This window comes from Tursiops truncatus, chromosome 18 (assembly GCF_011762595.2).
Source record: "Tursiops truncatus isolate mTurTru1 chromosome 18, mTurTru1.mat.Y, whole genome shotgun sequence".
In the NCBI taxonomy this organism is placed as follows: Eukaryota; Metazoa; Chordata; class Mammalia; order Artiodactyla; family Delphinidae; genus Tursiops; species Tursiops truncatus.
The window spans coordinates 23,054,240-23,076,750 of record NC_047051.1 but is presented as its reverse complement, the minus strand read 5'-3'; the positions used below and the strand labels follow the sequence as shown (position 1 = coordinate 23,076,750).

The window sequence follows — 22,511 nt, the reverse complement described above, 5'->3', positions numbered from 1 at the left end:
ACAGAGTGAAGTAAGTCAGAAAGAGAAAAACAAACATTGTATATTAACGTATATAAGTGGAATCTAGAAAAATGTTACAGATGAACCGGTTTGCAAGGCAGAAGTAGACACACACATGGAGAGAACAAATGTATGGACACCAAGCGGGGAAAGCGGCGGGTGGGGGGTGTGTGGGATGAATTGGGAGATTGGGATTGACATGTATACACTAATATGTATAAAGTAAATAATAAGAACCTGCTGTAAAAAATGAATAAGTAAAATAAAATAAAATAAATAAATAAGTAAGTAGGGGGAAAAAATGTGTGTTGAATGAGTTAAGTGAATACTGAAGCCCTATGTATCTTTCCAGACAGCTCAAGTCCCACCTCCCCGATAACATCTTCCCTCAGAGCCCCAGGCATTGATCCTTCTGGAAATTACCGAACCACCTCTTAGCACCTGATTCTACACATTATCTTTATTGCTGTTTTTTGTCGCTGTGTTTTTCAGTTTGGGGAGATATGCTCCCTCAACCCTCGAGGACACTTACATATATATATTTTTCTATTTCCCAAAGCACTTGTTACAGGGCACATGGAAAATCTGCAATAAACATGTGTTAAATTAAATGATCAACTCTTTCAAATGACCTTCTACTTTGTGACATCTCCAAACATTTTCTATATCGAATACATGACTGTTATTACTATTTCAAAGTGTGACGGAAAGAAAACAGGGAATGCAGTGTCAGTTGAGTTGGGTTTCTAAGTTCTGCCGCTTCAGTGCTGGACAAGTCACCCAAACTCTGGACCCCTCTTTCCCTGTTTTTAACATGGGAACATGAACAAGAGTCACGCCCACCGTAAGCGTATACCTGTCTCAAAGAGACGGCTGTGGAATCAAATGGCGTAACGTCTGTGGAAGAGTTTTGTAAATTGGAAAGCAAATATTAGCTCTTCTATTTACCCATTTAAAATACAAAATTGGTGTTGCAGTGCCACCGGTGAGAGATAACCGCTTGTGGCTTTTTCTGAGAATGGCTGTTAGGCAGAAGAGCGAGGTGATGAGAAGAATCTCAGGCATACAGCCTGCCTAACCATGCCCCGGTCATCAGTCCCAGACCGGGCTCAACACCTGCGCGTGCAAAGATGGCCAAGGCGCCTGTCGCCCACACCCAGTGGCGTGGTTGCAGGCATCTCCCAACCCAAGAGAAAGCTTACCTGACACGAGCTGCTGTCCAGGCAACCCCACGGGAACCATGCCCAAGTTATTCATAGCGGTGGCCCAGGCGGTGGGGTCCGTCACTGACATGTTCAGCTGGGTCGTGTCGATTGCGAGACTCCCCAAACCATCGGCTGCTGTGATGGGGTAGGGGGGAAGAAACTCTGACTTAGAGTCCACAGGCGATGGTGTCTCTTTGAAAACAAATCGCATTTCTAGAGACGTGAGGCTTCGTTTAAGCACATTCCCAAACCACAAAAAATAACAGCACTGTAACCTACAGCGGTGCTTTCTCCAGACGGAAACATAAAAGAGTTTCCAAATACATTCTGGGAGGAAACTGAAGGACATGCAGTTTATATTATACACAGCATGCCATTAAGGAAGTACCCCTGGAAAAAACTGAAGAATCTCTTCCTTCTCCAGGTGAAACATTAGTTAAGTTCCCCGGTGGAGAGGCAAAGCCAGAGGACTCTCTGGGTAAAACAAGTCAATTGGCTTAGAATAAGCCTGTTTCCAAGAGTAATTCTGAAGCAGACACACCCTCTAACCGTCTAATAAAATCTCTAGAATCAGATGTCAAGCAGTCAAATTGGTCCTGACTGAATTTATTAAGTGTTACCTTGTAACATATTCCGTCCTTTACAAACTATTTACATACGTACATTAAGGAAACGCAGGTGTCCTTCTAAAGTGACTCCCAAAATATTTCTTATAAGCCCCGGCTTTCATCGAAACAAAATAAATAAATAATATTGAAGACAAATAGCACAGAGCTTAAAAAAAAAAAAAGGTCAGCAAAATAAGTTAAATTTGACTGAATGCTCTTTGAGGTTCACTAGTTCCAGAGCCTGGTTTCTTTGAGGAGCCCAGGCTCCTGGTTCAATACTTATTTTCATGGCTGGGGAGGCTTTCCACTAAGACGCAAAATGCCTTGTTTGTGTTCAGTGCTGGCCACCGACATTTACCTGCAGCCATCATCTGAGGAAGCTGCTGGGGACACTGTGTGATGCTTTCAACGCCGCCTGCATCTACTATTGAATTACGAGCATCCTGAGGGGCGGGAGTGCTTTGATGGCTGAGTGCAGGGTCCCCACGGAGATCATCGGATTCTGCAAAAGGGGAAGAAGAGCAGTGCAGTGAGAAAGTGTCATCGCTAACTGGGGGAGCTCTCATGGGAAAAACTGTGGTCTATTCAAAATCAACAACAACAACAACCACCACCAAACAAATAAACGACAAAGAACAGCTTTCAGTGGGAGGCACAGAGGCGAAGCTGCATCCTTCTCTGGTCTGGTCTTGGAGACCGGGAGATGTGCAGGTCAACTGTCAAACCACCCGGAGCAGGGCTGGATGAAATAAACAGCCCGTCTGTGGAGCAGCTAGTGCCTGGCCTCCTACTGAAGAGACTTCACAAACGGGACTTATCAGACCCTCACAGCCTGCTCCGCACATGACACATCAATGGAGAGGGCAGACTCGGGGCTAAATGTGATTTTTTTTTAAGTTAAAAAATTAATTGATGTTGTTATTTTCGAAGACGGTCGTCTGTGAAATGTATTCAGAGAGGGAGAAAAAGTTGGGAAGAGGGAGAAAAAAAAGCAACGAGCTACTCCCCGTGAGATTGGTAAAGAGTGTGCCCAAATTACAATCGTCAGGAAAGGCAAAAGGAAAGAATGGCGTGCTGCCCACCCGTCGAAGAAGACGCAGAGGGTGCTGGGGCAGCAGAGGAAAAGCATTTGTTTTCTTAGTTCTATGACAAGATAAATTTAACTGGCCGCAATTTGTTTGGTCTGAATTTTCCTGAGAATTGCACAGCTTATATAGAAATGTATTTTTAAGACTTTTCAAAGCACCTTTCTGAAAAAGACAAAAAAACAAAACATTACTTAAAGTTACAAAAGGTCCCTCTATGTTGTACCGTTTATAAAATGCTATGCCTTCTCTCCATCCTTAAAAATGCAAAGACATAGCATTCCTATGTACATATTTTAAAAGCACTTTTACCAGTTCAAGACTGGAAGACAAAACACATCACTTGGATGGCTGATCTGGGAAGTTTGAATTTTAAGTAGATTGGTAGAACAACTGAATTCGAAGTACTTATCTTTATTTAGGCACAAATTTAGAAATTTTTTTCAACTGTCTTTCTGCTAATATATATTTTAGAATTAGTGTTATAGTCTGTCAGTGTATCTAGTGTGAAGTTTGGCCCTTTTATGGTATGCTCTTTTATTTCTTTGATTCTTAGGTGCAAGAATCAGTGATCCTTTCGAACACTGTATTCTCAAAAAAACCAAAAAACATACAAAAAAACCCTTACTGCCAGGTGAGTGTAAGTTTAATTCAAATGGAAGCTCAGGTTTCAATATCTCAAGGATAGGTGGATATTGAGCAAATCGTTTCTATGGTCTCCACAAATCCCTGGCCCTCAGACATAGGGGAATGAGAGATGGTGGGGAATTATTTCCAATAGTCTATCAGGAAGATAAAACACCTTCATCAAGAAGTAGTGAATGATTTCAACTTTGGGAGCAAAGTGTACTCAGGACAAACGTTTCAAACCTCGCAATTAGACTCTACCACCCAAATAAACTCAGAACGTGTTTATATATTATATGCATCATTTATCCCAGGCGGTGGATGCCATCAGACAAAGAGATTCTCACCATATAAAACACACCCAATAACATCAATACATAGCTAACCAAAATGCCTGCCCTTTAGCTAGCCACAGACCAGCAATAGTTCTGTGGTGAAACCTCAAAGCATTTTCCTCTCTCCATCTCCAGCCATTTCAGAACACCAAAGCAAAGTCAGGCTACAACGTGTTCATGCTTTTGCTCAAATGGCCCAGGAGGAGAAGCGCTTGAGATCACTGCAAGGTCACTATTTGTCTTACTGATCTCCCCAGTGAAGTTCAGTTGGCTGGTTCTTTTTCTAGCTCAAGCTCTCCCCAAACTGGCATTAATGACAACTTTTTTTTCTGTCCAATGAGTCTGCAGTTCTGGAACACTGTATCAGAGAATATCCCTTTACTTTGTAGGCTTTATGACTTGTGCCTGACTGGCCATGTTTCACTTTGCCTTTCTCACTACAGTATTTTAGGGGTGGTGGTAGCTCTCCTTGGCTTTATACCTGTTCCAGTGTTAGTTTTCACTTTAGTGACTGTGGTATTACTAAGGGGAATCGAGTGTCCTGGTGGCCCTTAGCTTCTACCCACGCTTTCCATCTCCATTTTAAGACTGATACTGTTTCACCGGGAATAGTAACAAAACCGCTACTGTTTCATCACAAAAGCAAAAAAGCAAAAAGTATTGCTTCCTTGGCAAGCTGTGGTTTGTAAACCTGAATTTATCCCCTAATGAGAGGGTGACATTCTATGTATGACATCTCTTCAATGTCCCTATCCAACGGTTTGAATGACATACAACTTCATGTGGCTGCCATGTACCTAGAATGGTGACTCTAAAGGAAGTTCTGTCATGTCTTAGGCATTTCCAATAGACTCAAGAATGCCTTGCAATTCTTTTTAAAATAGATTTATTTATTTTTGGCTGCGTTGGGTCTTCGTTGCTGGGTGTGGGCTTCTCCCTAGCTGCGGCGAGCGGGGGCTGCTCTTCGTTGCGATGTGCAGGCTTCTTACTGCAGTGGCTTCTCTTGTTGCGGAGCACGGGCTCTAGGTGCGCAGGCTTCAGTAGCTGTGGCACGCGGGCTCAGTAGTTGTGGCTCACAGGCTTTAGAGCACAGGCTCAGTAGTTGTGGCACACGGGCTTAGCTGCTCCGCGGCATGTGAGATCTTCCCGGATCAGGGCTCGAACCCGTGTCCCCTGCATTGGCAGGCGGATTCTTAACCACTGTGCCACCAGGGAAGCCCAAGGATGCCTTTCAATTCTTCAAAAATTTTAAAGTGATTTGGTTTGGGAGAAAGGTGATATTTTAAATTAATTACTACCTGGTAATTTATGAATAGTTACAAGAGTGATTTTTATACTCTACGAACATCTATTGTTCCTACTGAGTACCTGCCTCTTTAAATGATTCAAGGCCATAATGCCTAATTCATCATTCCGATGAATGTCTCTGCCTTAGTTTTCTTATTTCTAAACTATAGAAAAGATTAATATTCTTAATGTTTATTTACACACAGAGATGTGGGGAGTTAAAAATTACAGCTAATAAAACACTTGGAATATAGTAGGTGCTAATTATTATTATTTTATTTGAAAGTGTAGTGTTTCCATTAAGGTACCCTGGGATCTTTGTGTTCTACTGGATAATTATGTAATTAATTTTAAAACAGTGAGTAACACTTGATATTTCTAAAAGTAAGTGTTGCCCTAGTTTTCTGTGTCACATCTAAATTGTACCAGAATATTTCTTCCTTTTCACCGTTCCTTTATAAAATAATACAATGTAATTTAAAAGATGTATACATTTTTCTCTCTAGGGTTTTCTTTTCCTACCTGTGCAACTGCAAACGATTTCAAGAGATTCATGATGAACTGTGAAATCGGCAGTTTCTACTTACAGCTTTCAGTGAAGCTTTTGTACAATCAGATGTACAAATGCCAAGGATAACAGTACAGTTCTGTCCAGGTTTCAGCTGACATCTAACCTGTTCTTTGTTAAGGTACATTCAAGTACAAAACCTCAGACCCAATTTCATAACTGTTCAACAAGACATATTTATGCTCAGAATTTCATTGAGCTGTATCAATGGGGCAAATAGTTCTTGAAACTCACCAAGCCTAAGAAAATATTATTTGGCCTAAAAAAATGACACAGGCTTCTCCTGCTCTAAGAAACACAACTCATTCTACCTGTCTAAGGTCCCAAGGAACACAAGGACGGACACACACATACACACACACACACACACGCGCGCACACACACACACACGCACACACACACACACCGTGAGTAATAAAATCCATCTGTAACTGTCCACAAAACACAGATTCCTATTAAAAGGGGGTGGAGATGAGTTAAGTCTTGAAAATTTTTCTTTTGTTAATTTAAAAGGATGATTTTGTTTGACTCAAGTCCTTAGGTTTATACCTACTTCAATAGAAGAATAATTATAGTGAGAAAATCTGATTTATTAACGTCTTGTTGAGAGTTCATTCCAAAGGAAACATTTCATATGACATCTGAAACTCTCTTACTTTACAGGAAGTATTCACTAGCATTATTATGTTTTATATTCTAGTAAAAAGAAAAATGCATTCTCATCCAAAGTTCTACTTTCTGCTTCTATTACTAAGAAAATATCTCACTTTGACCTCCATGTAATCAGTAGGATGTTCTCTTGAGGTTATGGAAATGCTCATGGTTTAAAACAATATAGAGTACTGTTAAATAGACATTACTTACGTTTTAACCCCATGATCTTTAAGCAACCGTTTAGGAATAAGGGAGACATTTCTACTTCCTATAATGGTAAATGAAGTAATTCAGACTATTTCTACCACTGAGGATCAACCCCAGAAGAGCCTAATGTCTTTCATCAGTTTTACAAAAATTCTCACTATTATCTCTTCAAACACAAAAGGATCACAAAGACATGCTTAAATTATGGTAGAGGATTACTAAACAGGCTTCTAAGGAGAATGGGTCCTCTTACACTGATCTAGGAGATGGGTGGAATCTGCAAGTTTCGAGGCAGAGAAGAATTGCTCTGCAAAATGTGGTTAAAAAAAGGGGCTTCCCCGGTGGCGCAGTGGTTAGGAATCCGCCTGTCAATGCAGGGGACACGGGTTCGAGCCCTGGTCCGGGAAGATCCCACATGCCACGGAGCAACCAAGCCTGTGCGCCACAACTACTGAGCCTGCGCTCTAGAGCCCGCGCGCCACAACTGCTGAGCCCACGCGCCACAACTACTGAAGCCCGCACGCCACAACTACTGAAGCCCACGCGCCTAGAGCCCGTGCTCCACAACAAGAGAAGCCACCACAGCAGTGAGAAGCCCGCACGCTGCAACGAAGAGTAGCCCCCACTCGCTGCAACTAGAGAAAGCCCGCGCACAGCAACAAAGACCTAATGCAGCCAAAAATAAATAAATTTATTTTAAAAAAATGTGGCTAAAAAAAGAGAGAGAAAAAAAAGGACACCAAGGCTAAGTGCTTTGACGGGAAAGAAAGAAGGGATCTTTGGTAGCCACTCATGAGAAAAGGGGACTTCAGAGAAGAGAAATGACTAAAGCGGACATTGAGGTGCTTCACTGGGAAATATACAATGTAAACCTTTCCCCTGGGCCCTCTACAGAAATGTCAGCAAAGTCTATGTTGCTGCTTACTTCTCAGATGGGAGTAGTTTTTGGATGGTGGGTACCCTTTAGAGGAGAGAGCTTGAAGAGGGTTATAAGGAGGCAGCTGATAGCAGAGACTACCTAAGGTACTACGTGATAACGCATGATGAAGTTTTCACGTCTGCTAAATATACAGGATGTTGGTTATTAATGATTGATGTCTCCTGATTAGTGTGAAATAAAAGGATTAAGACTTTGAAGAAGAGATTTAAATTATATTAAGGTTTATGAGGAATTAGATTTTGTGGGGGAATTTCTGATGAAGAAAATTGCAAGGTAGGAATATTATATCAAATAAAGCTAGAAAGATCCTACTCGGAAATGGACAGAAAAGTCACCTCTTGGAAACAGTATGGGCAGAGGATGGAACTGGGTTAAGATAGATTCAGGCAGTGATGGACCCTGCAGTACTTTCTATCAAAGCCATGAAATCAAAAGGTCTTCTTTAATACCTGACCTATGACCTTCTTTAATATCTTATTCACATGTTTATAAAACCACTGAACTCTTTTCAGAGGGGTCATGATGTGACACACCTCACAGCACAGTGCACCTGAGGAGAAAAATGCCATTCCTGTTCCAAGTAGTTTTTAGTTTGCCCTTTAAGGCAAGAAGACAAAGGAGGTATGTATTCCCTCCTCTGTGTTCCCACAGTGCTCTGAACCTTTCTCTATACCAGCACTTGTAACTTCATATCCTAATTAGTTGTTTATGTCTATGTCCCTAATAAACAACATGCTTAGAATGATCATGGAAACTAGCCAGTTTTGCATCCCTGCAGGGAGCAAGCATAGTACCTAGAATATGCCAGATGCGCAGTATACATATAAAATTATAATGTATTTATAAATTTAAAATGTATTTAAATCATCATATAAATTCCATATATACAATTTTATATACACACACACGCACGCACACACACACGCACGCACACACACACGTATGTTTTTCAAATAAATTCAGGCATAGAAGGAAGAAAAGAAAGTAAAAAGGAAAATAAGAAAGGGAAAGAAGGAAGTAATAATGGAACAAAAAGACAAAATTCAGTTCCAGGGTCCAGTCTCAAAGGTTGGAGGTCTGAAAGCTAAAGAACACAAAAGGGAAAATTGCTGCTGGAAACTAGAACACAGACAAGTATCAAAGACAACTTTTTAAAAATGTGAGAATTTTCCAGATAAGCTCTTGGTGTACTTAACAAGTCCTTCTCCAAGATCTAAGATTCCACACCTCCCTGGTAACCAATGTAGGGTCATAAGCAGGTTACAGCGATGTTCTCCTTTTGTGAGACTTCTTCCCAGCTGCTCCTTGGAGAAGCTGAAATCTATAAATAACGGCATCGCCTGGTCCATTAAGTGCTGCATTAGTGTAACAAAGGCATACACCTATAGTGCTAAAGAAGTGAAATCAGGGGAAGAAAGGAAAAGTTTCAATGTGGCATGCACCACAGAGGATAAAAAGCAGGTCTGGCCATTTCTCAAACACAAAATGCCATTACGGGTCTGTGATTACATCCTCCATTTTTCTACTTTGTCTAGTAGCCAATTTTAAACTACAGATCGTCATCCTTCCAGCTTAGGGAGGAAACGGTTACTGAATGGATGATAAAGTTTTGCCCATGACATATCTGTCTTCGAAGAACTCAGTGTTGAAAGAGAAAAAGAGAGAATGAATATGAGAGAAACAGAAGGCCTCCCTCTGTAATGATGCATTCAAACAAAATAACCAACTTTGCCAAAGGGATAACTCAACCAGCATGGCAGGATAGCAGATAAAGCCAATTATCTGGTTTTTTGTTGTTGTTGTTGTTGTTGCAGTACGCCAGCCTCTCACTGTTGTGGCCTCTCCCATTGCGGAGCACAGGCTCCCAACGCGCAGGCTCAGCGGCCATGGCTCACAGGCCCAGCCTCTCCGCAGCATGAACCCGTGTCCCCTGCATTGGCAGGCGGACTCTCAACCACTGCGCCACCAGGGAAGCCCGCCAATTATCTTTTGATACAAAGAAAAATACTATTCGGCATTACATACGTAAGTGTAGAGAAATGACAGAGGTAAAATTATTTTGTTTTCAGGAACTCTTTGCTTTTTTAAAAAAATTATACTTTATATTTCTAAATTGAAGAATATAATAAAAGAGAAAGCTTGAGACCATAGGAGTAAAGTACTTCTCTTTCCATTAAAAACAGAAAAGAAAAGAAAATAGGACTGGAAGCTACTATGATAAAAATATGTCATTTCAAAGTCTTTGTAGAGACACCTTCCATACTTAGTATATTTCAGATTTTCTGAGAAGGGCAATATTATACTTGAAGACTGTTTATGAAACATGACATGGGTCAACTAATTCCCCTCATTAATGGATACCTATCAATCAGGACAAACACACCCAAGCTCACAGAACATCAAGATTCCAACCTGAGAGTTCATCACTTCTAACTCCTCCCAGATACAAAAGTCCCCAAAATGTTTCTGACAGGCAACTGTTTCAAAATAGCCTTAACAGTTCAAGAAGTCTCCCTGCAGCAAAGTCCTTATCTAGAAAACAAGATAGCTGAGCTCCGTCTTTCAATCCTACTTCTACAGTCACGTGTAGGCCTTGGGGCTCTTCGAGACCCTGAATAGGGACACTGAGGCATAACCGCCAAATAAGTAAGTCACAGACAAGTTTATTAAAATACATAAGGACGTATCAGAGAATCCTTGCTTCCACTCAAACGACGAGTTTTTTCCTGCTGGCACCCTCTCTGTTCTCTTCCCTTCCCATTCAAAAAGTTCTACAGAATAGACAACGTAAACAGAAAGCTGGAACTACAAAAAAGCTTCACTTGAAATGGTAAAACTACAGGCTGCCGATAGAGAGCAGCAGAGAGACCAGAGGAAGAGTCCTTTTGAGAAAGGGGGTAACGCCTCCGAAACAGACCTCAGGTGGATTTCTGGCTTCAAAGACACAGCCGTCAGGAGAGGTAACCTCTATAAGCCATGGAGAGCGCCACAAATCCAAGAAGATTTTTAAATTAATGCATAGTGTGTTAAGGCATATCCTTCACATGCTGGTCTTTTCAGCCACACTTATGTACAGAAAGCGCTTTCTGTGAACATTATTATCTTCTTATGTAAGGGAAAGCAGAGTATATTTAACTCTATAATTTGTGCTGTTTTGTATTCATTTTTTTTTCATGACACACTCATTTTACACCTTGACCCAACCACGGAAAACATATTAAGCTACAAAGTGGAACATTTTAATTGTAGTGGGTGGAAAACTGACCCTTAAATGGCTGCAAACTCTAGTAAATGAGTTATCTGTTTTCCAAAAAGCCCTGATTAGAGCTCTTTAATCTATGGAAATCTACCTGCAATAAAAGCTGGATCAGACCATGACCGGCCTGAGCTGGTTGCTCATCCTGTTTAATGTTTCTCACCAAGAACATATTAGTTACTCTTTAAACTAATGTGCTCTTAATGATGCCATTGCAACACAATGAATAAAGCATTAGCCCCGCAGCAGCTGATCGCCCCCTGAGCAGGACACCTCACCTCTAGTGTGTTACCGGGGGCTGGAGACCTTGTTTTTTCTTCTCGAAATGAGCACGCACAGCCCTTGCTGATGCTCTGTAACCAGTAGGCAGGATAGTGGGGGCCTTGGGTTCCCTGGGATGGTCGGTCCTTTTTCCTCTTCAGGGAGTCAGAGATGGTGACATGGCGTTGGGCTAGTTGGGGGAGGCTACTAGGGCACGAGTAATGCATGTGCAGCAAGATATCCAATTGGAAAATTCTAGGCTGGCAGGGAGCATCCTGAGGAAATGGGGCAAACTTTAGTTGATACTGGCTGTGTCTGGCAAGAGTCAAAAAGAGGGGGTGGGATAAACGCTGATGGGAAGCTTCCAGCACTGAAGACAAGGCTGAAGGTCACTGCAAAACACTGCTGCTATAACCATAACTCCTTCCCTTCCTTCCCTCCTCCCTCCCCTCCCCTTTCGCTCCCCCCACCCCTTTCTCTTTCTCTCTCTCTCCTCCCATAGAAAGGTGTAAATGTGCTGCTCTACCCCACCTTCTCCCACGAACACTCATACTCTCTGACACTCAGTGCTATTTGCCCCTTAAGCATGTCTTAATAGAAACCCTTCCTCTGCACAAGGGGGTGGCATTTGGAGGACTAAGCTCCTCAAATGGAATCTCTTTCTCTACTCCTATCTTCCACATTAAGAACGCATCCGGCCCTGGGAAAGTCACCTATTTTTCTAACTACGGCTGTGTTACCAACAAGGCACTAAAGGCACCGAGGTCTACGATAATGCTGGAGAACTGAAAATGGTTTGTGTCAACCTGCAGTGAAATGCGCACGATCAAAAGCAAATGGTTATTTAATGAAATACCTATGCATCTTGTATTCTGACAACTTCTCTAATTAGCAAAGTTAATATCCATACAGACATCGTTTGAGTTAGAAATCATTTGTAAGTGGGGCTGTGTTGCACTGGAAAAAGTCTCTGAGCCCGCACGGTTATGGAGAAGTCAGAGCTGGCTGTAAATGAAATGAGCAACTTGTAGGAAAATAATTTCAAAGGCAGAATTATAAAAACCCTGTCCGGGACTTCCCTGGCGGTCCAGCGGTTAAGAATCCACGCTTCCACTGCAGGGGGTGCAGGTTCGATCCCTGGTCGGGGAACTAAGATCCCACATGCTGCTCAGCACGGCCCCCCCCCCCACCAAAAAAGAAAAATCCTGTCCAAAAGTCCTATAGACAAAATTATATTGAATGTCACACGTGAGTGCATTTCGTATGTTTGATACGATGTGGGGTGAGGCCTCCAGAAGAAAGCTGCTAGCGCCTGGAGCCTAAGGAGTTTTAAGTGGCTGTTTTGAGGCACCATCTGGCCCCTTCCTGCCTATTGCGTGTGAGACAGACAAAGATCCGTCTCCCCTCAAACTCGCCAAACTCAAGTTCAAGATCCAATGCCACCCCCCAGTTATTTATTCACAGATGACTCACATATTACCGGTGGTGATGGCGGGGGGCAAGCAAAAACTGACCCTAAAGGAGACAGGTATGAGAGAAAAACATCTGGTGCTGAAAGTAATTTCATGTGAGCTGAGAGTAATCACATTTATTTATGGTTTTATTATGTATATAAAAAAAGAAATTATGCTGAATGGGCTCCGTGGGAATTACAGCCTATTGCTATTGCTACCATGGTTTATTATTTTCACAGCTAGATGGCTTAAACCCAACCTAAACAGATATTTTAAAAGAATTCCCACTATAGCATTATCACGTTTTCCCCTTTCTAGCCTTAATGAAAAAGATCACGTGCTCTTCAAGAACTCTGACGTTCTTGTTCACTTCTAAATTTTATGGTTTATCATGAGACAATGTTTACTGTAAAATGATGACTAAGAAAATAAGCAGCAACTAGTGGTGGTTAAGCAGTGCAGGGTATGAGGTGACGGCACTTGAGAACCACGTGGCTGCCACCTGCCGATATTCACCAGGCCCCGGCCCATTAATGCAAGCACGATAATGATTTTATTACTTGCATGATGAAGCAGACATGTGTGCATGAGCTTATCCAGCACATCAATCTGACACAATCTCTACAACACAAAGAGTTTTATTAATTATTAATAAGCCAAAAATAGGGTAGATAAAACCGTGAGATACAGAATCAACATGAAAACTAAGTGTAGCATTGTTTCCAGACTTCCCACAGCAAAATCTCCTAATACTAAACCCTTATTTAATAGGAGACACCATCTTCATTCAAACACGCTCCCCAAACACTTGCTACCCTTCCTATTTACCAGCTAATTCAACTGCCCTTTTTTTGAGTAGTGAGATTTGCATGGAAATGCAGCGACGCAGTTCCTTTCAATCTGAGAATAAACATCCCAATACGTCAGGTAGATGGAAACTAATATTCTTATAAGGACATTTTTATTTTAAAGGCATTTTTACTAATACTAATGCTTGGAATGAGTTAAAAAAAAAAAAAAAAAGAAAAAAGCTGAAGTCTATAAAGTGAAAGGAGAATCATTCCCTCAGCCCTCCCCCAGAGGCACCCAGTGGGAAAACAGCTTACTATATAACAGTCCCACATCTTGGATTTCATGAAAACTCACAACAACCTATGTGACAGATGTTATTAGCACTTTTTTGCAAAAGAAGAAAAGCTAAGTTTCAGAAAATTAAGACCGGCCCATTTACCCCAGGTCACAAAGCTAACGACTGGCAGAGCCCAGGCTTTAGTTTGTCTTAGCCTGGACCTCTATTGTTGTAGATTTGGGGAACTTTTCTCCAACAAAGAGCCAGACTAGGAGGTCCCTCTTGGTTTGACTGGAGGAGTCTGGGGTAAAGGGTTAGTTCGTCCCCCAGGGATGCATTCACTCAGTAGATCTTTATGACATGCTTACTGTATGTGGGTCACTGTGCTTGAGATTAGGGATATAGTGGTGAGCAAGACATAGACCCCGTCTCCAAAAAGTTTGCAAAGTAAGAAGCGCTAGCAGATGAACAAATACAACAAAACAGAAACAGAGTCACAGATGTAGAGAACAAATTAGTGGTTAGCAGTGGGGAGAGGGAAGGGGATTAAGAGTACAAACTGCTAGGTATAAAATAAATAAGATACAGTACCAGTACAGGGAATAGAGCCAATATTTTATAATTACTTTATATGGAGTATAACATACTCCATAACAAAAATACTGACTATGTTGTACACCTGAAACTACCATAATAAGCCCACTATAGTTCAACTGAAAAAAAAAAATTAGCAAACTTGAGCTTGCTGCGGTGTGGCAAACTAGATACTCTTCAGAGCCTGCCTATTATAAGAAAACAACAACAACTGGATTCCGGATATAACTACTTATTAATGTATTGTTAGTCTTGAAGGAAGGAAGGAAAAATCACTAAGATTCTTTGCTTCCCCCGCCCACCATTCTCCTCCTTCCCCCACTGCCCAACAAAGAGAAAGACAAGTAGGCTGAAACCAGGAGTTGCTGGAGCAGCAGGCAAACATGAAGCCAGAGATGCTTGGAGGGAAAAATGCTAGCACTGGCACTGTGCCAGGAGACAGCCTGTCACGGTGAAGTAGAGGCAGGGTCTGAGTATCCCTCGGTCATCAGGACCTGCAAGCCTTGTTGTGTCTTTGCACGGCCCTCACCCCACCCCCATTCAGCCATCCCAACCCTTCTACTTCAGTTATAAAAGTAGATAGACAGGGGAAAGAATCTGAGCAAATCAGCAGAAACGTCTGCCGGGACACATCTGAAGACCCGGGCTTTATGGAGAAGCACATTTTTTTTTAGAATATTCATTGTGCATCTAGAGAAACAGAGGTGGGGAACATATGTATAAGACGTCTACCTAGGGCTGATCGACACTCTGAGGGTTTTAATGGGTTAGGCTTTATCAGACAACCTCACAGACGCTTTAGCCCCACACTGGGCTTAATTTTGTCCAGATACACATAATGAGGGTCGATCTGTGGTCTGAGCTGAGAGCTTGGTGTAAGTATCATCGCCATTGAGGCTTGCCTAGAACTGCTATCCCTGTGTACACAACTTCTGTTGGAATCTCCAGTTTACCAACACTCCCACCACATTTCTGCCACCTAACGAACTACGATAGTGAGAGATAAAGAGGGCGGGATGGAAAGGCTGGTCAGGGCCGTATGAGGGGGATGGCTGGGAGGCAGAGTCAGGTGACTACTCCTCTTTTCCTTTTCCGCACCCGTTTTGTGCTAGCACCCCTTCCCATCCTAGCACCCCATCCCATCCTACCTCTCTTACCTCACAAGCTACCTCATTCCGTTGGCAGCTGGCAACCAGGCTGGCCCAGAGTTCAAGCCTGCTTTCTGCCTTCCACCATGAAGGAGGGCTACAGGAAGTAGGAAATGGGGGTGCCTCGGGGCCGGGTAAAGCTGGGAGCTGAGTGAACCAGAAATCCCAACTTCTAATTCCTCTCCCAGGGGACTGGCGACTGGAGGGGCTGGAAGCACAAGGGTCTGCGTTACTGTGTGACGTACACTTGAGCCCAACTCCCACTGCGTGCTTAGCAGGGGATCAGTACCATTGTGGCAGTCACTCTTTCGTTCCCAGTGAAGATAGCCTTAAACCCTGAGAGCTGGTCTGGGGACCCCCTTTGTGCCTCTCCTGTAAAAATGTGCACAGCAGTTTGACAGCACAATTTGTACGTCACAAGAGAGCTCTCATCACAAGTTCGCCCCGGGCCGGTTCCCTGAGCTTCTCCACTGCATGCCTTCACTCCTCATCTCACGAGCTATGTGAGGCGCTAACGCATAATGCCTCTTGGAGGAACTGAAAGAAACGAAGCATTACTGGCAACACGGTGAGACATTTTGCTAGTTAAAATCCAGATCCCTTTAGATAGGTTCTCATAGAGGAATTCTTTGGATTACAAAACAGAAGCAAAACCTCCACCAATGACAATTTTGTGAGCGCATCTTCACACCAACTACTCCCCCCTGAAAAGTCCACATTCTGGTCTCTCTGGGTTTCTTCCATCAGTATTTTGGCTTGATTCATTGTTGGTTCACAGGACACCAGAATAATAAGCTAGGTGGTTGGAGGCTGTGAGTGGCAGGGTTTGGCAGTAGCATCGCTGTTTTGGTCTGTAAACTCCTGTGGTCCAGGAGATCAAACGTGGGAAAAGCGTGTAGTATTATCACCTTGATGACTTAATCCATTAAATGAAATTCAGAACAATGGCCAACAGCAGCAGGGATCTTTTATCTACGTTATCTGCCATTGGATCACACACTCGGGAACCAGGGAGATGAGTAGGCCGTTTTACGCAGGGCAGCAAACTAAAGAGAAGATGTGAGTTAATACTGAAATGTGATGCAGGATAAAATACAGGTTATAGTCGATCCTTCCAATCAGAGTTGTACTGAGCTCAAATTGTTCCAGAATTTGCAAGCTTCTTGCTGAGTTAAATTATAAAAATAAGTTCATATGAGGAGAAAAGGTGATTTCTGAAATATAAGTGTATTAAGTATAATACAATGATTTCTGAAATATAAGTGTATTAAGTGTAATACAATGATTTCTGAAATATAAGTGTATTAAGTGTAATACAATGGCTGTAAATTTACATATGAAATCCAGAAAAGTGTTTTTCCTCCATGCCACGTGATCACAGTTTTTGTTATGTACAGTTACACAGTCTTATTTTATACTCTCCACTAGTTTCCTTTCTTTTTGCTTCCTTTTTTTAAATTTAATTTACTTTTTTAATAGTTTTTTATATATTTTCTTATTACTGTTCATTCTTTTTTCTTTTTGGCCATGCCATGCAGCTTGAAGGATCTTACTTCCCCAACCAGGGATTGACCCCAGACCCACTCAGTGAAAGCAGCAAGCCCTAACCACTGGACCACCAGGGAATTCCCTGCCATTAGTTTTCTAGTATGTGCATATTCTTGACCCAAATCAATGAAAGCACATGAAGTATAAGCAATAGGGGCCCCACATGGAGATTAACCAAGACACTGAACTGCAGAGTATTGCTTGTCTTGTCCCCTGCAGCAAACAACATGCCCAGTATTAAGAAGTGGCACGTGACTTAGGTCTCGCTAATGTGGCTGGAGGGACGTTAGAACCAGAACAGAGAAGAAGCTGCCTACTGCCTACTCTTCAGTTTCCTCCATTTTCCAAAAAGCAAAACAACCAAACCACCCGACCAGCTGTTAGTTGATACCACATTTAAAGATTACTGAGAGGCAGAACTTTAGAGCAGTAACATGATGTTGAGGTTAACAGAAGATGGTCTGCCCCTGTCCATTTACCTACATTATACCGAAACTAAATCAGGAAACTGCAGCATATTTGGTCAGGAGGTCTTTCTAGTTATATTCATAAGTTCTACCTCCCCACCCGCCCCACCCCGGCTTTTTGTTCTTCAGAGAACACCTTCAGAGAGAGGGGTGTTTTAAAATTCTGATCAGAATTGGCAGTGGGAAAAGAGCTGGGGAAATAACGGAGACTCCGGTACTTAATGGACACGTTTATAAACCCTATGAATTTTTAACAAAGGAACAGTATCCACAATTAGATGTGAAATGAGCTTTTCTTTCTGGGCGCGCTTATGTTAAGTAGATTGTGAGTGGATGTTACTTCATATTTAGTAAACAATACCAAGTGCAAAAAAAATCACGATTTAACAGAAAATGAAAGCAAATTGTTGACTGTTCCCAGATCTTTTTTCTTCTTCTAGATTTTCAGAAGTGTGGTGGTTTTCAAATTGTATTTCATTTTATTTAAATGCCACATATACGCCACGGAACTCAGCGGTACAGAGAGTCACTTTCCAAAACTCCTGATCTAAAGCTGTCTTTTTGCATTATATGGGTAAGTTTCTGTTTGTTTTCAACTGTAAAAAAAAAATTTCCAAATGTAAAACTTTGGGGAGAAAGACAGTAAGCTTTCCCATTTGCAAACAAAGCCATCTCAAATAAATATTGAAAAAATTGAACAGTGTAAAAGAAAATAGCGAGGAGACAGCTATTTAATTTGCATTTTGAGACCAAAGCTTAACTCTTACCTTCATAGGGTTTGAATTTCTAGCATCACAGAAGCACACACAGCTTCCCTTTGCCCTAGGATGGCCTCCAAGGTCCTTCAGGTTCTGCCTGCCGGTCACCTCTGCCGCCTCCTTTCCTACAGCCCCCCTTCTCCCGGGGATCCCAGGACACGGGCCTTGTTACTGTTCCCTGAGTCTGCCAAGTAGGATCCTCTCAGTGACTCGGCACCTGTGATTCCTCCAGATGTCTGGACATCTGCCCTTTTCTAGCCCCTTAGTCCCTTCTCTACTGAAATATCACCCTCTGCAGAGAGGCCGTCCCTGACCTACCAAAAATAGTAACTTCAGTTCTCTTCTGTCCTTCCACCAGCTATATCTTTCTCCATAGGATTTCTCAGTATTTGAGGTTACATTACATAACTATTTCTTTGACACGCTGGTGTTCCATAAGGGCAAGCTGACTTTTAAAAATTGTTTATGTTTTTCCTGCTCAATCGCCGTCAACCAAAACCGCGTCTGGTACACAGTAGACATGAGCTCTCCCTTTCCCCCGCACAAATGCACTGAATAAGTAGAATGAGTGTGTATGTCTGTGTATGTGTGTGTGTACATATATATACGTACTGCATTAGTTTTTTTTTTTTTTTTTTTTAATCGTTTCTATTTCCTGATGCTTTAACCTCTGGGCCCTTCCTGACACTGGAGGGACTGCCTCTCCCAGGGCTGGTCAATTCCTAAAGACAGCAAACAACAGGGGCATAATCTTCAAACGCGAGCTAGCCAATCCAGAGCTCATACCCTCAACAGACTCCACTATCCCCCTGCCCTAGTCACCCCAGGGCTAGGCACCGGACAACTAAAGACAGCCCGATGAAATGATTCAAACTAGCCAATCCTACACGTGCTCACCCTGCTTCACCCGTTCCTTCTCTCAGAAACTATCACGAAGCCTCTTGCCCACTTTCTTCCCTTGCTCCTTCCGCATCCTGACCGACCCTGGTGCCTCCCCCTCGGCCCACCCACCTCCCAGGGTGGCACGCATACTCTCTCCTCTTAGGAACTGTGAGTGACACACTATATCTTCAATGGCAGCCTTCTCCTGATCTCTTGGCTTCACCATACCTGAATGATACTAAGATCTACATTTTAAAATGCGCACATACAAATTTGTTGAATGACTCATACAAGTGAAGTCCACTGCATCTTCAAGGAACACGATATATAATCACCACCAGGAGTTATGGTGTCCTTGGACTCACGATAAATAAAGTAACTGTACCATTTTAAAGATATGTGGGTAATTTGGCCCTCATCTTGGCTCTGAGATTAATTCATGGATTGACTGTTTTTGTGGTTATTATTGCTGGTGTCTATTCGACCTTCAAAGCTTTTTTTTGGGTCTAGGGACCATCAATGCAAGGGAGCAGCCCTGCCATGTTCTTTCTGCCACAGACACAAATAATTAACACTGGATACCAAATGCCAATAAATTGTCAAAACACACACAAGCTTATTCTCTTTAAATATAAGGAAATAATTAGTCCTGCCCATACTTTCCTAAATGACACTGAGCTCTAAAAGTAATGAGGACACATTTCTACAGCTGAAGCGCTCTGAGTTTTGCCAACACGTGAGGACAAAGTTGTTTTCTTTTTATTCCAAGAAAATATAGTTCCTGTTGTTCCAGGGCCCAATGCTCAGATGGCTCCACGTTCTCTGCTGGAACACACCTCGGGCAGGGCTAAGCCTGGGCCTGCAGGCACGGCAGCCATGGAAACTGATCCTGGGAAACTGACCTCTGATTCACCCTTCCCGTAAGCGCTGGGGAATCTGCTGGGTGTTATCCTCCTTACCCACCTGGTAAGGAGGAGAGCCTGAGGCTGGAATCTTCAGCACAGTAGGGACGGGCCAGAAAGGTGGAAAGACATCCGCAGGAATGGCCAGGGGAGCTTCTGGAATGAACTGGAGGGAACCTCAACCCCGTCAGTTGCTGTCTTTGGCAGGAGAGCCCTCTCTGGGATTTGACAGCCTGGGAAGCTTGACTCTCTAAGGCGGAGACAGCCACGGAGCCTCACACCCCATGCAGCTGTCTGCGTGCAAATTCACACCTCCGGTACTTGCATTACACAGCTCTTTCCAACTGTGGTCCCCCTGCAGACAACTGCATACTCCCTAACAGAAACGCTACCTGACCCTGCTTAAGGTATTAACCATCATAACAGAGTAATCTGCAGAAATCTTCAGAAGGGTCATAAAACCCTGCTCATGTGTTTTGAAAACAGTTTGCCAAATAAACGCGAGGATTAAGAATTTACATCAGAGTCCGGAGCACCCTCTCTGGTCCATCGGCTTTCCTTTCCCACCGGTGGCGCACTCAGGCCCCCTACCCGTCCTCACGGACGGCTTCTCCCCTGTGATCCCTGCTCTCCCCTCTCGTCTGTGCATCCCTCCTTCCAGCTTCACATCCTGGCCCCCTCCTAGGAGAAACCTTACAAGATCAACTCTTAACAACTGCTTGCTCCCTCCAGCTCCAGAGCTCCTCCAGGGTGATATGTTCCTCCGGTATGATATCCAGGGATTTAATGTGACTCATGAAACCATCGTTTTAAATGTTGAATAGTTGTGTTTACTTTAAGCTACGTGAAATGGATGCTTTTAAAAACAGTGAAATATCAGCAGCTTCATATAGTTCAACTTAAAGTGTATCAGGAAAAAAATGTATCAGAAGAAAACCATGTGATTTTGCAGATATTATTACTTAGGAAGAAGCTTAAATAGATACTTTTTGGAGTCGTATATAAACAAAAAAGTAAATAAGTGCTCTGATGATAAAGACACGGCAAAAATTCTTAAGCTGGTATCCACCATCAAACTGAGGAACAAATGCATTTTGACAACCAGTGTTCCATATGCCCGTCTGGCCATTTAACACGCCCGATTTTTGTGTGTGTATATGGTTATTTTCTTTGTGTGTCTGTGTTTGTATTTTCTCTCCGACTAGTTTCCCAGGTATGTAAAGGCAGAGAGCAATTTGAATGATCAACCTCTTAGCACAGTACCTTCTACACAGCAGATTGACCTATGAGCAGGATTTGTCTGGTCACTTATGATGATGCTGTCTCACCAGGAAATACCGTTTGTTTTCCCTCTTATTATTCTAAAGCTAGAAACTGATGGGTCGTGCTGTTCTGGCCAGGAAGCCTGAGACCTGGAACAATTTACAACTCAGGACTCTTAGCAGCACTGCTTGTCAGAAACCGCCAAGAAGGGTCAAGAGGCAGTGTCGTCTGTTGGACAGAACACAGCTGACCACGTGGACTCTCTGTTTAGCGGCACAATATGCATGGTCCCCTGCGCTTCCCAGTCCCAACAGACAGGGCCACAAGCAGGTGGGAGAGGACAGACTACGGGAAGCCACCTCCTCCTGTGACATTCTCCTGGCCCCTGACCTTTCTGCCCAGCTACTAAGCACTGCAACCAGCATCGGTTTCAGTTAAATACTGTCCTTTAAAAAATGAAGCCTGCATTTGCAGCATCATGGATGGACCTAGGGATTGTCGTACTGAGTAAGCCAGGCAGAGACAGACAAATATCATATGATATCACTTATATGTGGGTACAAATGAACTTATTTACAAAACAGAAATAGAGTCATAGATGTAGAAAACAAACTTATGGTTACTAAGGGGGAAAGTGGGGGAGGGACTGGGAGATTGGGATTGACATATACACACTACTATACAGAAAGCAGATAACTAATAAGGACCTACTGTATAGCACAGGGAACTCTACTGAGTACTCTGTCATGGCCTATACGGGAAAAGAATCTTAAAAAGAGTGGATATATGTATATGAATAACTGATTCACTTTGCTGTAGACTTGAAACTAACACAACATTGTAAATCAACTATACTCCAATAAAAACTTTTTACAAAATGATGCCTGGGTGTTTTGAAATGTGTGGGGAGAATTATGACTCACACACTTTAAAACATGAACTAATGTCACTCGTACATTATTCATTTCATTTCTCTTTTAAACACATATATTTATATATTTCATTTCTCTTTTAAACACATATAAAATATTATGTGCAGTTGGTATTTTGAAAGCTCTTGTAACTTAGCTTTTATATTAAATCCAGTGTTTAAGAAAAAAAAAATTCTGCCTACTAACCTGTCTTTACAACCATGCACAGCACAGAATGATGTGTCTCTACAGTGCCTAGGAGGTCAGTCACTAGATGTCACAATCAGTAATATTAAAGAGAAAAAGTTATTGTAGAAGTGCGTGGTGAGGAGACAGAAGAGATGTTATTTTCTTCTGGGGTGCCAGGGAAGTACCGCAGACAAGAAAAATATAGGCTGAGTCACGAAGGGTAAAAAATACCTCAGTAGGAAGAGAGAGAGGGAAAGTAAGCAGGCAGCTCAGGAAGGGTAAGGTAAATGCTG

The 22,511-nt window shown here is 42.5% G+C and overlaps 1 protein-coding gene across 12 annotated transcripts in view; it reads right to left on the bottom strand.

Moving 5' to 3' along the window:
- Positions 1 to 22,511, bottom strand: part of ENOX1 (ecto-NOX disulfide-thiol exchanger 1) — a 610,449-nt gene that overhangs the window by 211,574 nt on the left and 376,364 nt on the right. For all 12 annotated transcript variants that reach the window (XM_073795222.1, XM_073795221.1, XM_073795223.1 and 9 more), the window contains 2 exons: positions 2,172 to 2,315; positions 1,203 to 1,340 (listed from right to left, as the gene is read on the bottom strand). In XM_073795222.1, coding sequence (XP_073651323.1) covers positions 1,203 to 1,340; positions 2,172 to 2,315 — 282 coding nt within the window. The remainder of the gene's footprint in view (positions 1 to 1,202; positions 1,341 to 2,171; positions 2,316 to 22,511) is intronic.